The sequence below is a fragment of the Ciconia boyciana genome, chromosome 4 (assembly GCF_034638445.1).
Source record: "Ciconia boyciana chromosome 4, ASM3463844v1, whole genome shotgun sequence".
NCBI lineage: Eukaryota > Metazoa > Chordata > Aves > Ciconiiformes > Ciconiidae > Ciconia > Ciconia boyciana.
In genome coordinates, this window is record NC_132937.1 from 16186326 (window position 1) to 16202728 (window position 16403).

Consider the following 16403-nt stretch of genomic DNA (forward strand, 5'->3'; position numbering starts at 1 on the left):
AGGATGAGAAGAACACACAATTTTCAGATGGAAAGGGTATGGAAAGAAAGTGTTTTCCATCTGTAGCATTCTTTCCAAATGAAGCATTATCGCAAAGACTCATTCTCTGATTCTTGATCCATGGGTACAACCCACAAATAGCTTCCATATGTTTCCAAAAAAAGCACTCCTCTCCTACATGCTATCTAAACCCCTGTCTCAAGAAACACAATCAGGACAAGGCCAGGCATCCATTTCCACCTCTGCTGAGTTACAGTAATTCTCTCTGCAGTCGTCAGCCCAGTCTGAATTTAGGCTGTTTTCCGTGACTGAATGCGCTGCAGGTCAACAGCATCATTCCCACATAGATCTGGGAAGCCTACCTAGACCCAGAGGAGCAAGCTCTTCATGTGCAAAACCTGACGGGACAGGTGGATACAATCTCTTACATGGTTTTGAAACAGCAACTACGAGGAGGTAGCTAGTGCACACAGTCTATTGCTCTCTCTGCCATGCAGGACAGGTTCACTACAACACCAGGGTGTTACCACCACGATTCTCCGACGAGTAACAACAATAGGCGACCTTGGGATATACTAGATGAGCACAGTATGGATCCCCATGGGAAAGGTACACCTGCAGGTGCAACCTGCCCTGCAGCTTCCCTTCTGGTGGATGCATTTTAGGGGTACACAGATGAACTTGTGAAGAAAACCCAATGTTACTAACATGTACTGCTGGGGCTTTGCAGAAGCCACTTTGCTGAAGTGAGGCTGACGTAGCTTCTCAGCATCCTTCAGGAAGAGTAAGACCCCCTTACCTGGGATGGGGCATGAGCCGGCGGTGCTGTGCCTCGAGGAGCTGCTGCTGGAGGAGGTATTGCTGGTGAAGCGCCTGAGGTAGGAAGGAGGGACCGGCCACGTCCTGGAAGGGCAGGGCTGGCACCGGCGCCAGGGGCTGGTGCAGGGGGCCACTGTGCTGGTGCGCGGGGGCCATGTGAGGGGTCAGCCCCGGCTGGGGCTGCACCGCGTGAGGCAGGGTGAAGTCGGCGGAGAGCTGAGGCTGGGGACCCAGGTGGAAGTGCCGGCAGGAGGTAGCATGGGGATGCTGAGACCTTTGAAAAGGAGCACCTGGAAGAGAAGAGCATGGCTGTCACAGGGGCCAGCAGCGGCCAGGGCAGCCCAGCCCGGTGGTTGCCCACCCAGGGCAAGAATTGAGCAAACAGCTATTTCTCTCCTCTGCCAAAAGGGTTAAAAAAGAGAGAACAGGTCAGTTAACGTTGATTACATGGAAAAATGTTGATTTTTGACTAATAGTTTTTCTCCTCCAAAAAACATTGGAACCAAAACATGGGTTTGGGTTCAAAATTACTTTTTGGCTCCAAATTGAAGTGTATGCTGATGAAAACTGCTTCAGCTTGTTTTGTTTTGCCTGTCTTAAAGGGAAAAGGAACAAAAATTTTAACAGGGCCTGTTGCAATAGGACAAGGGGTAATGGCTTTAAACTAAAAGAGGGTGGATTCAAACTAGATATAAGGAAGGAATTTTTTAGCATGAGGGTGGTGAAACAGTGGCCCAGGTTGCCCAGAGAGGTGGTAGCTGCCCCATCCCTGGCAACATTCAAGGTCAGGTTGGAGAGGGCTCTGAGCAACCTGATGTAGTTGGAGATGTCCCTGCTCATGGCAGGGGGTTGGACTGGATGACCTTCAAAGGTCCCTTCCAACCCAAACCATTCCATGATTCTATGAAAAAGCCTCAACATTTTAGAAAAGGAAAACAAAAAAATCTGTTTTCTAAAATACATTTTCATGGGTTATGAGCTCACCGAAGTTTTCAAAGCTTGCTGACTTTCCATGCAATTCAAGGTATTTCTTTGCCTGTCTAAAAATGTCTCATAGTCAAGGAAATAATCTCTGCTGTAAGAAACTGTGTCTCGCTGACTGCAGGACATGAATGAGACACCTTCCACCTCTGAGAGCCAGGATTAAGACCATGTGTCTTTGCTGAGAGCCTTCAATAGCCCGTCCTCATGAGCTACATGCAGGGAGAGAGTGGCTGTGGGAAACACAACACAGACTGCTATGAGACCAGCCATGAAACTGATGGGAATGAGGAAGAAAAGAGGTGTGAAAGATATCCGTAGTGGAGGCTTTTTGCAAAACATCTGGCATGGGCTTGCACCTCCCTCAAGATCCTTGCTTGGATGGGCCCTTGGCCCAATCCGGCATGTTAATTCCTACATTCCCAGAGCATTTACAGGCATCACAGCAAAACTTTTGGCTCTTAAACTAGGGAGAGAGGCAGCTCAGAGGTGAAGTATGAGACTTGAGTGAGGCTATTAGAGATGCCTCTTTGCTGAGGATCAGCCCCAGGATAGGACATCTACCATTTTATGCAGTCTTTTGAACACCTCATCTTCCTAAAAACTCCTCTTTTTTTTTTTTTTTATCCAGGAATAACAGCACCAAGAGACACTGAGTGTCATCCCAAGACACAGGCCAAACATGCCCCTGATGCCTTCTTCACCCAGATCCCTTCAGCTCACATCTCCCTTCTGCTGGCCGGCAGGGCCAGTCCACCACAGCAGCTCAGGGAGCCCCGAGCGCTTTCTGTTCATGTCTGTATAGAAATGGGAGATAGACAAAGAAAGCCAGATGCCAGCAAGAGAAACAACGGGAGAGCACCTAACAGAAACGAATGGTTTGCAAAACTGTGCATAAGTAATTACACACAGCATCTCTTAAATACAAACTAATCCTCTGTAGCCACCCTCTGAGAGAGGCAGCGGGTAAAAAATACGTATGCCACCAGCAGCAGAACTTCTTAAGGTGATAATTTCTCACGCTGTCAGATAACGGCATGATTTGGCTACCCTATTAATTAAAACCAGAGGAGGTGGGATCAGACTTGCTGTTCCTCAACAATGGAGCTGCAAACCCAGACCCATGAGTCATCCGTGTACCACATCCCCTGGTACTGCAGGTTATATTTGCTACTGTCAGCTTGGTCCCAATTCACCGTACCCCACCAACAGGTAAAGGCTGAGTAATGAAATGGGAATCCTGTGCTGCCCTGGCCCATTGCTCAAGCTGAGCAACACTGCAATCATGGGGAGATACCTCCTAACTGCTCTGTTTGCTGGGTACTTGCAGAGCGACTCATGGTGAATTGCTCAACCTCTAATGGCCATGGGTCCTCCCAATAGAAAACAGCTACGGCTAGTCACGGGTAAGCCATTTTATACCTCCAGGTCTTCGCAGCACCTGAAGACAAGGTGCTAGAGCAGGTTAAAGTGCTAATCCCTCTGCACACCCAAACACACCAGCCTGTGCCACCAGGCAGCAGTTTAGTTGTATTTCAGACAAAACTGGCTTAGGAGGACACAAGACAATGAAGCTTAGTGATATTCCCCCACATTTACTGGGATGAATTTTGTAGCACATAAGTAAAGCAGAAAAAGCCAGTCTCTCATCCTCTGCATCTCTCTCTCATCTCTTGATGCCTGGTGCAACCTTAGCCAAGGATTTCCATCCTTTTGCTGTATCTTGGGAGGCCTTAGTCTGATTTAGCAAAACATCTGCAGGACCTTTGATACCAGAGCCATGAGGAACTAGAGAGCACAGGGTGGGCAGATCACCTTGTCAGAGCTTTTGACTTGAATTTTTCCTCCCACACTAAGACAATCCTTGTGAGGAACTTGATCATACACTTCCCTGCAGTCCAGAAGATGAAAACTTTATCTCTGATATCTGGGCAGGAAGGCATGCAGGGCCTGTGAAGAGCCAACATAACCTAAAGTAAAACCCTAACCTATTTTGTTTTGGTACAAAGACTTAAATTGCCTTCTTTCTAGGCACTAGTCAATTAAAACAAGCATTTTTTAGCATTTTTTCTGGTACCTACTGGTGCAATGATGCATTTCCCTCCATAGGAAAAATACTATCAAGATGTGACCAAGACCAGATGATTAAATAAAACCCATCAATTTGTCTTAACATAATTCACTATCTTGTGTTGTAATTGCTCACCCCCTACAACTAATCTAATTGCTGATGAGGATTTTGACAGCAAAGCAAAGACTTTGGGGAATACTTCAGCAAATCTATGCTTATTAGCAGTCATCAAATCATACAGCTGGCATAACCAAATCAGCTTGCACAACAAAGACCCAGTCCTTGCCAAGCATGGTACTGGTGGACCCCAGAAAGCCCTGGCAAACAAACAACAGTGCACAACAGAACATTTCAACTCTAAGTTATCTATTTTCAAGTTTACCCCCTTGTGTTCATCGTATCTAGCCGCAAGGGGCCTTGGTGGAGACTGCTTTCCAAGTCCACATGTTGATCTTACATATACAAGGTAAACCCAGTGTCACCCTGATGACACCAGCTGAGCAGCCTTACTCCGGGTAACTCACCGTGACCAACACCAGAATCTGGCTCGCAGGCACTCACCCCTATTCGACACGATGGAGGATCTCACGTTAGCAGTGTCTATTAATGATTACTCTACTAGCACATCTTCCTTCTCTTTCCCAAGCCACAGTTTGGTCCTAGATCACGTTTGCATTGGAACTGACAAACATTGCCCATAAAATGCTTCAAGAAAATTTGATTCATGGATTTAATCTGCTTTTTGCCTGGACAGTAATGTCTGCCATAGCAGAGAGCAATCCATGACTAAAAGCCAGTCCAGATACCCCACTCCAGCTTTTGTTTTTACACCCCAGAACAAGGGCAGGGCTGACATTTTCATTTGTCCTGGTTTCAGCTGAGATGATAGAGTTAATTTTCTTTATAGTGGCTGGTGTGGGGCTACGTTTTGGATTTGTGCTGAAAACAGTGTTGATAATACAGAGATGTTTTAGTTGTTGCTGCACTACTCAAGGACTTTTCAGCTTCCCGTGCTCTGCCAGGTGCACAAGAAGCTGGGAGGGGACACAGCCAGGATAGTTGATCCAAACTGACCAAAGGGCTATTCCATACCACATGACGTCATGCTCAGTATATAAAGCTGGGGAAGAAGAAGGAAGGGGGGACGTTTGGAGTGATGGCGTTTGTCTTCCCAAGTAACCGTTAGGCGTGATGGAGCCCTGCTTTCCTGGAGATGGCTGAACACCTGCCTGCCCATGGGAAGGAGTGAATTAATTCCTTGCTTTGCTTTGTTTGCGTGCGCGGCTTTTGCTTTCCCTATTAAACTGTCTTTATCTCAACCCTCGAGTTTTCTTACTTTTGCTCTTACGATTCTCTCCCCCATCCCACCGGGGGGGAGTGAGCGAGCGGCTGCGTGGTGCTTAGTTCCCGGCTGGGGCTAAACCACGACATCATTAGCTAAGCTTTGAGGACATTTCTGCACCAAAGACAATGAGGTTGGAAACTGTGCCTATCAAGCTCCAGAGCCGCTAATTGCATCCTCCATGAGCCACGTTTCCCACTGCCTGCCCCAGTGGTGGCTGCAGGAAGGCAATGTTGCTCTGGAATTGGCAAGGCAGAGACACTCTCCCTACTAAATGGGCTCCAGAGTTTTGGTCCTCATCCTACAGCAGGATTATCCTTCTCCATTGGGATACTTTGATTTTGCAGGAAGAGGGGTCAGCCAGATCTTGGATGATTTTTTATGGCCTACCCCAAAGGCACCTAACAGGTTCGTCAGCTTCAGTGGCCTTTGCTGCAAACACTTGTCTCCTCCAGCTGAAGAGGGAGGGGGAAGCCCAGTGTCCTTGCTGCAGAGGCAATGCAGTCCTCACCAGCCCTGAGAGGCTTTTGACCTGAGGCCAACTTGGAAACACACGTCCCCATGCCCAGCCTGCTGGTCAGGAGGAGAGGGTCCACCCCGCTGCATGAGGCTCATTGACGTGCTCCTCCCGGTGGCATGAGTAGCTCCAGCTGCTCTTGTCTGGAGCAGTGGAGGACTGATTTCTCTGGGCTCACTGTCAGGCTGCCCACCAGCCAGAAATCCTTCTTTCTTTGTCCTGTTGCTTCTTCCTTTCATTTAAATGCTGTTGCTGTGGCAGATGATGACAGCTCAGAGCAACATCAGATCAGCAGCTCTGAGATGAGCAATGTGTCACTTCTGTGTCAGCAAAGCGCACAACTTACTCCAGTTTGTGTAGTCTCCTGTTAACTGGTTGAGGCCAAATGACATTGAGATCAGAGACTTCTGTCTCAATGCAAGCATCTAAACTGAGTTATTTCTTAGCAGAGCAGGGGGGTTATTTCCACCCCTTCTTTGCCTTTCCTCTCCCTCTCCATATTAGTTCCTCATGCTCTTCTGTTGACCAAACACATTTGCAAGGTCTGCTGTCTTTCTCAGCCTGCCCACCCACCCACTCAAGCTCCCAGCTTGGACAACCCTTGTTGCCTTACACCCCTCTGGCCTCAGCTAAGCCACAAAGGCAGCTAATGTCTGAGCCCAGCAATCCAGGTCTAAAAAGTGCCCTGCAAAAGTCTAAAGGTTTGCCCTAACACATGGAGGCAAAGATGGGCTCTGGTGGAAACGTGAATCAGGTCTCGGGCAAGCCAGGCTATCTGTGGGCGGGAAAGAGGAGCTATGTGGTCCTCTGACATGCCTGGGGCCAAGCCTGGCCCAAAAGAAGCTATGGCATGGTATGATGGTATAGGACCACGTGGCCATGGCCATCCACCTTGTGCTGTTGGGTGAGCACCAGCAACCTCTCCCGGTCTTGCATGATGCTCTGGTAGCTGCTGCATCCACTCCCCCTCGGCTTCTTCTGTCACGTCCTGAAGCCAAGGTCAGTGCCAGGGATCAAGGGGTGGGGGAATCGGCACTTCATTAATTCCTGCCACTGCCAGAACACGAGTGCGGATCAGTAGCTGCCCCAACCGGTCTGGCTCACCTCTGCTACCGCGACAGATGCTGCGGCCTCGTGCCGTGATGCCAAGGACCCACCATGGAGTTGGGTCTGCTGTATTCCCCACAGCTACACAGCTCGGCGATGCTGTGGCCCCATCTCCCTATCTATCTGCACCATCAAGGTGGTCTTCAGCTAAAAAGCCTGTAGGGAAGATCAGTTAACAGCTATTTATGAAGCACCTAAAACGCTTAGCTGGAAGATGGTGTTACAGGCTGCAGTCTCAAACCGACGAGGTATAAATTCGTTTTTAGAAAGCCAACAGATGATGCAAGCACGTGGATAGCTGAACCTGTGCGGCTGCTTGCCGCCGTGCCATTTCCACCCTTCGCTCATGCAGGCTCTGAACGTGGCGGAAACCCGCAGGGAAACTCATCACATCCTCCTCGGCGCCGCTTTCTCACTTCCACAGCTTTTTCTTTTTTTTTCTCAGTTCTACAGTTATATTTATTGTTTCTATACATTATCTGTAGCAGCCTGGACTTTTTTCATTAAAAGAAATGCTCTCAATTCCTTACAGGTCAACCCTGTAAATGACAAGTTCATATATTTTTGCAGGTTGGTACATGACATCAAGTCACAGAAATTTACTGGTCTGATAATGGGTATTTCTGTCACCGGGGATTCTCCTTTAGCATCAGTCAGGATTTGACTATGCATATGCACATGAAAATTTATCCATCCACCAATATTTCACCTAGAAAGGCTTAAGGGATCCGTGTGTTCATTAAACACTGACCCATCTCGGAGATGCAAAGCCCCTGGGTAAACCCTGCAGAGACAGGGGATGCTATGGGTTTTATGAAAAGAAAAACCCAGAAAGCAGAACAATTTATTTCCACCTCCTTTCCTCATGGCAGCAATATTTTTGAAGAGATCGGGCTACTGTTAAGGGACACAGGATCAGGCCCAGAGCTGGCACTGGGGATAGGTATCTCAAGCAGACAGCTGCAGCCCAGGGAATGCAGCCGCCTTTGAAAGGAGAACAAAATCCATCTTATGCTGCTAAGTTGCCTGCAATGCGTGTGAATTTTTCCCCTGGGTAAGGCAACCTGACCAGCTTGTGGAGGCATTCACGGTCCACATGCGAGCATGTGGGGGCCAGGGGGATGGAAAGGGAGGCTGGGGCTATTTATATATCTTGATCCCATCATGGCAGAGAGGGAGATGGCAGCTCCTGGAGAGCCCTGGCTTCACTCACTGACAGATTTTGCAGCCGCGGAAGATCTGCCTATTGCAATCGACTGAGCCAGGGGCCGGAGCCGCACCATCTCGGCCATTTCACCCTGATTAGAGCCCCCACAACCCCTCCTCCTGCCCTGGGATGGCAGATAAACCCCATAAACCAGAGCCATCCGGGGTGCCACCTCTCTGGGCACCGGACTCTGCGGAGAGCCCGCCAGGCTTTTAATAGCCCAGGCTCCTGCAGCTTGTTTCCCTGGATGTGCATTAAAATTCCCCTTGGAGACAGGAACGCGGTGGGAAGTTAGCATCCATCCTGACAGTATACAATGAGTAAAGGCTAAAATTGTGGCAGCAGCTCCAGCTTCACGAGGCACACTGAGAAGGACTACTTACAAACAAGCTACTAATTGCCTGGTGCTGTCAGCCATGTGTTAACCCTTTGCAAATTATTTGTGAATATATCCTTATAAAATGAGTTAAATTGACTTACTAATAGGAAATGAGGGGTGACAATGCACCTGGAAAATAAAAAAAAATTAAAAATAAGCCCCAGACCAAATTAACGGTATATTCAGCTGCGTAAAAATTTAGCGGTCTTACACAAGAGAGAGATATCATGCTGTCTCATTCCCGTTATAGGATTGCAAACTGCAGGGCAAGGAGATTGGGGCAGGGAGGATGGAAGAGGAGGAAGAAAGAATTTGAGAAAAATTTATCAGACAGGAGGGAATCTATCTCACTTTCAGCACCTTCGCCAACAGCTTTCTCATTTCATTTAGCAAATGGCAAGAACCGTGCCAAAAATAATAGGCAGCCAGCTCAAATCCAGCCCAGGGTAGAGCCTGCCGTCCCACACGTCTAGTGCCATGCAATGGGTAGCAGACCCCAGCACCAGCCTGTGGCTTGGCAAGGAGCTGCCCCAGCACGCATTAGTGATGGATAAAGAGCATTTTCATTCGCCTTACTTGCTTGGCAAGGCTGCGCAGCACTAGGGACCGAGTCGGGATGGAGCCCTTGCAGTGGGCAAAGGGCTGGTCTGTGGTGGTTGGCAGAGCATGGTTGGGTCCTGGGTGGAAATGTGAGGTTTTGGAGGTTTATCATCCTCCCCCTCAGAGTCTTGTACATTTGATGGAAAAGGGCTGCAAAGGGCTTTAGGAGAACGGGGCTGAGGTGGGCTCCCCCATAGCTGTTTAAGGGTTTGATGATCACTGCCACCCAACAGCCCTACATTGCACCCCGCCTCTATGGACCTCTGTGCAGGCACAGCAAAACACAGCTCAGCTCGTCCCAAAAAAACCATAAACACAGTCCTCGGAGACTGCAGATTGCCTCTGCCTGCTTGTACGATCCCCATTCAAAATCCTCCTGCCCTAACGAAGCCTCTCATTAATTGCTGAGTGACATGAGCTGGCGTGACTGGAACACAGGCTCGTACACACACCCAGAGGTCCCTAACACTGAGCAGAGCATCTCCTCTCCTGCACACCCTGGGGTGAAACCACATGCAGCCCTGATGCACCCAAAAAAAGCCGAGGTGGGACTCCTTCCAGAGCCTAGACCCTGTATTCAACCAAAAAAACCCACAACTGGCAATAACCAGTGTTTATCAACATATTTACATCAGGGCTGAAGCGATGCTGAGCGGTGGGGCTGGGGAGCAGTGAGAGCTAGTGATGGGATACAGCCAGGCAGCCTGGACCCATCACAGGAGAGAGACAGCTGTTTATAGGATGCTGGCTGAGGTTTTGTTTCCTGCAACCCTTTTCCACTAGCTTTGGGGAGAAAAAGTTTTGTTGAAGATGATGTTTCACAGGAACGTGTTGAATTCAGCAATATTTTCCGAGAAGGAAGGAGAAACACTTCGGCAGCATTGCTACACTTAAAGCCGTCTTTTTGCTTTTGTACTTCACACTATGTTTTAATTATAGCTTTATTCTCATGTACTGCATTCGAGGGTGTATTTATGATTTTTGGATCATCACACCAAAAAAAAAAAAATGCCAAACCATGCTGAAAGAAAATGTTTTCTGAGATTTAATGGTCCCAGTTTCACTCCTCCCCTCCCAGGCTCTCGTGTGCCTGGAGGGATGGGTGGCCCCAGGAGCCTGGTGTGATGTTTCCCACCCAGCCCAGCTCTTCCTCCCCAAACCACCCCATTTCTCATGGGTTTGGGCCCAGCTCTGTGCATGTGCCAGGAGAGGGCACTGGAGGAAACCCAGCTTTGGAGATGTAGCAAAACCCGTCTGTGACTTTTTCATTTCTATTCCATCTGAAGGTGTCGGAAAGGATGGAGAATGAATGAAGGAATCACTCACCCTCAAATCCTGCACTAAAAGCTGGGGTTGCATCTCAGGTCTCACCAACGTTTTTGGGCTGCTTGGCCATTTGCAGGGCTTATGCCCAAGCAAAACCCTTGCGCTGCTGAGGGCAGAGAGGGTTTGGCTGATACCTAAACTTCAAGGCAATTACTGGGGCTTTGGCCATCGGCCAGGCACCCTGATTTGCTCACCCATCCCTTCTCCCCCAGTATCATCCCAGCCAGCCCCTGTGTGTAACCCAAGCCCATTTTATGTGCCATATGGTGGGGAAGGCAAACAAAATCGGAGCTTTTCCCAGTTTATTGGCAGGCACCTGGGCTCGACGGCTCTTCTCCAGGGTTTGGACTGTTAGACCATTAAAAAAAAAAAAGTGGAAAAGGGGGGTTGGAGTGGGCCAGGGGCCCCTTTGGTCAAAGGAGGCAAGACAACTCATCTTTTTGTGGTTATACATTACTAGCAGGGTCTTACATCCACGTGAATTAGTCCCCAACCTGGAAATGGGAAAGTTAACCAGGGGAAGGAATTCATCCTCAATTTAAAAATAAAAAATTAAAAATCTTGACATGAGAGCAGTCTATTACTTAGCTCTGCCTGCAGAGAGCAATGGGGAAGCACTTGGAACAAGCCCTATCCCTGCCCTTGGGAATGTAAAAACGTGCTGACTTGTGCACACAGGAGCCTTCCACTTTGACAGGCAGCAATATGCTGCAGCCAGTTGTGTGGAAAGGGAAATTCAATACTTGGGTTTCCAATGTTTACTTGCTTTCATGGTGTCCAAAGCCCTCCCCAGGCATTTGGAAGTGCTCAACACCTGCCTTAAAACACTCTTAACTGCTCCTAATGACCGGCCGGGGGGGCTTGCAGCAGCTTCCTCCTACCAGTAATGATACATGGGACATCCAGAAACAGGCAAAAAGCCAAAACCATGGGGGAAGAACCTCAGCTAGACATTGCAAGGACCTGGAAGGATCTCAAGTGTTGTGCTGCATTGCTCATGGAGCCTCTTAATTCTGCAACAGCCCAAACCAAAACCCTCCACCCAAACACTGCCAGACCTGGTGGGTCTGAAATCCAAATGCAACTTTAACCCTTCTTTGAAGAAGGCATTCATGGGAAGAGCCAATGCTCGCAGCTGTCTCTTGTCCCTGTTTAAGCAAAAGGCTTCATGATCCCACCTGGTCTCAAACCTGCATCTGCTTAGCATCAACCCATGCCATGCCACAGCAGCTCAGACAGGAGCCGAGTCCTTCAGCATACCCATACCCCATGGGCACTCAGGAACCAGGGCTTATCCACAGCCCTGGCACAGCCCAGGGGATGGGACTGCTCTGCCCTGCAAGGCTGTGGGGATGCAGCAAGAGCACCCCAATCCTGTGCTGGCCCAAACATCCCCTCCCTCCTTGGCAGCTTTTGGGTGAGGACCAGTGGTGTTGGTGCCAGCCCTCTCCTCTCCGCATACCTTGTCTCCCCTATCCATAGGGATTTCCAGTGAAGATTTCCACCCTGCTCTCCCCTTATCATCAACGAGGGGAGAGGTGCTTTGGGGGTCACGGTTTGCCTGACCTGCTTTAAACCTCCCTGCTAGGGAGAGATCAGAGCAGCATTTGAAACCTGTCCTAAAAACATAGAGGAGGCTGTTTTGGGGGGCGCTACTTGCATCAATCCCATCCATCTCCATTTTGCATGCATTGATTTTCCCTCCACCCCATTTCAAATGAGGCTGTAATCACCAGATGGGTTTTCCTGCTTGATTTATTTATCTGCAGCTTAAGCCTGGAGGTGGGAGATCCCACCCAACACATCCACGCAGCTCCAGAGCCAGTGGCAGTGATTTTGGGGGTGGGTTTGGGAAACGGGTGGAGTGTTTTGCCATTTTTGGAAACAGCACATCAGATTAGATGGGGAACATTTTTGCAGTCATAGAGTCATTTAGGTTGGAAGAGACCTTTAAGATCATTGAGTCCAACTGTAAACAGTCCAGCCTTTCTTCAGCCTTTCTGATTTGCCAGCTGGCTCTCTGGCAAATCAGCCCAAAATCCAGAACTTTTTGACAACGGAGTACAGCTCTGAGTTTTGTTTCTCCTAGCATCTGGAGAAATGTGCCACCAAGAACAGCTGTCTGACCTCAGGGAGAGAGTGCAGCCCTGGGGAGCAGCAAGAATTCAGGCTGGCTGTTAAAGAAAGGGAGGTGGCAAGTGCTGGGTGTGTCGTTAGTGCCACTATTAATGCTGAGGGCTGATAGAGTTCATAGTAGTGAGAGACAAGGATGAGAGTCAGGACATAGGACATCTGCTTGCAAAGGGATCACATGATGCCATGTTGCAGGTCACCTTCTAGGTTTCATCCTAAACCTTGCAAAGACATGCCAGGTGCTGTGCATAGCATTTACAGGCTGCATGAGACCCTCAGCAGGGCCAGGAGGGCAACACTGCAGCATGTGTGGTACCTACCACCCATGGAAGCCAATATACTGTATGGTCCCTGTGAGAGACTGAAAGAGTTAATGTCTCAAACATTGTGGCGACTTGAGGTGCTATTTGCATGGCAACAGCAGGTCGCCGAGCACGAGCACGGGGTGGGGGAGAGCGGGAGCGGGATGTGCAGAGCGCGTCGTCGTCGGATGCACGGTTCCAGGTTCTGCCGGACCTTACCATGTATGGCCAGAGGTCACACAGAGTTGATCTGAGGAAGGGGCTTGCGACCACCCGAGAGACCCCTCGCGACCACCCCTCTCCCCCACAGCGCCTGCGCAGAAGATTGAGAACTTTCTAGAACAAGAACCATTTAAGTCCTGAAGGGGCGTACCTGGAGGCAGGGATTAGCTTATAAAAGCCATGCCCCCCCCCCCCGGGAAGCACGCGCGTGCGCCCACCACTGGAGGATTGCTACGTCTGTCATCGTCATCGCGGGATCCAAGGGTGGTGATACTTTTTCTTTCTCTTTCCTCCTCTCTTTTCCTTTCCTTTTCTTGCTTCTCTCTTCCTCTGCTCTTCCAATATATATGCAAGTTTGGGATAAATTGTGACGGGTTGCCCGGAAAATAGCTCCATTGCCAAATCGCCTTTGTTCGTTCGTTAAGCTTGCCAGTTCGTTAAGTTTGTCCGTTTGTGGAATTCACCAGTTAATAAAGTTGCTGGCCAGCCTGTTCCTCTGAGTCATTGTCGTGACTCTACCGACCACGCGGCTCTGCCGAGCAGAGATCGGCTTTTGTCGGTACACAAACAGTCGGGGAATCGAAAAGATTCACCCCTCTCGCAACCCACCGAGTGGGACGAGACAGTCCCTCTCGATTTTTTTAGAGGCCGCTCAAAAACCACACCAAAAAATGCCCCTCCTCACCCCACAAGGCAGAAGGCAGGAGCCGTTCAGCAGCTGGCACATCTTCCAAGTGACAATATACAGAAGACAGGAACATCTTACAAATGCTAGGGTACAAAAAATTAAGATTATCTCTTAAGAGAAAGAAAAAACACTCCTGGTAGATAGGTCCATGGGCAGCCAATGAAACAGGGTTAGCAAGTCCTTGTGCAATGCTATAAGGTCCTATCCTGAGTCCACAAGCTCACTACCGGGCCCAAGAGCAGCCCTCAACATGGGGGCTTGCACTTGTGGAGCTCCTGCAAGTTCCCAGTCCCCACTGGACCTCTTCTTTTAATTAACCTAAAGGACTTTGGAGGTTAGACTATCACTGTGCACTGGTTGGAGGTGCCATGCAGGGACCTGTTTGCACCCCCAGCACCGTGGCAGCAGCTGGGGCTGCGGTCCATCCCAAAGACCAAGGCTGAAGAGAAGCCACATGAGACGTGGTGGGTGCCAGCAGTGAGCTGGCATGGGTCAGGGCAGCTCAGTCTCTCTTTATGCTGAACTGACTTGAACTCAGGTCTGGGAAAACCCCAGCTACCACAAGTCCTGACGTGCCGTGTCCTGGCAATTCCCCTTTTATGCTCCATGAATAAGAAGTCTGTAGCTAAAAATCAAAGATCCTGGAAGACTGTTCTCTACTAAACTTAATATCCTGAACTTTATAGGTATGTGTCACTCCAGGAGAGAGAGAGCTGTTTAAAGTACAAGTAAAATATCAGTTTCTCGATGTGGAAATAGCTCTTACTTTACATTTCCGCATGAGGTCCTGGCATGAATTAGTGCTGCTAAGCCCTGCTGTAATAACATATAAGGGAAAACTCTACTCAGACAGCAAGAAGTATGCATTTTATAGGGCTAATGTAAAGTCATCCATCTAAGAAAAACCATATATGTCCTACTTGCAGGCAGCAGGATACCTGAGGGAAAGTGATTTTTGGTAACCAGCAAACCATGAGCTCTCAGAGCCCCAACGGCACCTGAAGGCACAAGTGTTTGCTATATAAAAAGCAGGGGGTGGGGTCACTTGGGAGCAATAATCCCCTTCTATTGATGCCAAAGCCAGGAAGGAGGCTTGGAGAGGAGCCTAAGGGTGCCATGCATGTACCCTGGAGGGAGGCACTGCAGGAGACCTGTGTCTCCACATCAGAAAGAGCAAAGATGAAACCATGGTTGAGCACAGCCTAAAATGGTACCTTGCACTGGTTGGGCAGGATGAGGCTCATCAGCCTGGTAATGAGCCTGACAAAACCCATTGGCCGAGACTGACCTGCAGCCAACGCAGGCTGAAACACCGGGCACCACATATCCACAGCTGAAATCCCCTCCTCAGCACCAGGGCTGATAAAGTCCAGGCTTGATGGTTTCCTAAAGGACGTCCCCTCACTTGGGCAAGAATTAATTTTGGGATGTGGGATGGAGAAGGTGACAACAGTTGTCCCTTCCGGCATGGAATTCCACCCGCTTGTGGGCATTTTTCCCCTCCTGCTGAAGTCAAAAGAGACTGATTGCAAGGGACTCACTTTTCCACCACAATGGGAATAGGAAATCAGGTTCCTGCTTATTCCATCAAGAATATCCCACAGGGCTGCAGGTGGCCCGGCAGCAACCAGGTAGGATGCTGCAGGTACAGCTCTGCATCACAGGCAGCATCTCATTTCCTTGCAACCAGCTTCTGAAATAGCTCAACAAGCATCTGGCATCCCTGAGAGAGTTAAGACTAAGTCAATGTTTCTGTCATCAACCTCACTTTTGAGGGGCTTGTAACTCTCGATGTTTGTGCTCTCGTGAGGCCAAAACTTGGCACAGAAGCACACAGCCCAGATGTAGTTTTATTTGGTAATAAATAGCTTAAATCTCATAAGCCATTTTTTTTGGCTTAAACATGTAAAATGGGAAAAGAAAAATGTGTGGGATTTTTTTTCCTACCTTCCGATAATTTTGGAAAAGCAGCTTATACTGAATAATGGCAGGTTTTTTTCAGATACACACAGTCCACAATGCCATTTCTCAAATATCTTGCCTTTTTAATATCCGCTTTTTAACAGGATCAATGTCCTTCGCCCAGCGCAGTGCCAGCATTGCAGCCTGAGATTTCCGGAGGTGATTCGCAACCCTGGATTATTCGATCTTTGGCACATTAAGCCTGATGTTCAGGAAGAGCTAAAACATGCCAAAATTCCCCTAGCCCTTTAATCAATGTCAGTAATGTTTTGAGGATGGATTGCTGTTTTAGTTGTGCCCCTGTGACATCCCACTTCTTTAGAGTTCAGGCAGTTATTGCAGCCCAGCACTGTCTAACCAGCCCTTGGGTGAGCATTGGTTTTTGTCAGCTATCTGCTGGGATTTGGCACTTCCAGATTTACCCCAAGCACGGAGTTTGCTCTGTTGAGGCCAGCTACTTTTCAGTGGCCAAAAGCCAACGAGACACCCCAGGCCCCCAGCCCAAGGGCTTGGCTGCCCTTCAAAAGTGCACCTCAGCTGGAGCAGAGAGAAATAGCAGTGATTTTGCTTATACGGTCAGCTCCAGACATTGGAGGGTCCCCAGTGGGACGCTGGGCTATTGTCCAGCTGGTGCCATTATCCAAATGCTTCATTATCTGCAGGGCTGGGATTTTTTGCAGGAGGCAGCGGGGGGCTGCCAGGTATGGGAACGTTCCACTGGTATGGGGAGCTGGGCTGATGTTGGGT

The 16403-nt window shown here is 49.1% G+C and overlaps 1 protein-coding gene across 3 annotated transcripts in view; it reads right to left on the bottom strand.

Moving 5' to 3' along the window:
- ARK2C (arkadia (RNF111) C-terminal like ring finger ubiquitin ligase 2C) overlaps positions 1 to 16403 on the bottom strand; it is a 59552-nt gene that overhangs the window by 12263 nt on the left and 30886 nt on the right. For 2 of the 3 annotated variants that reach the window (XM_072860019.1, XM_072860020.1), the window contains exon 2: positions 800 to 1109. The exons of the other annotated variant lie outside the window; for it this stretch is intronic. In XM_072860019.1, coding sequence (XP_072716120.1) covers positions 800 to 1109 — 310 coding nt within the window. The remainder of the gene's footprint in view (positions 1 to 799; positions 1110 to 16403) is intronic. 3 annotated transcript variants of the gene reach the window in all.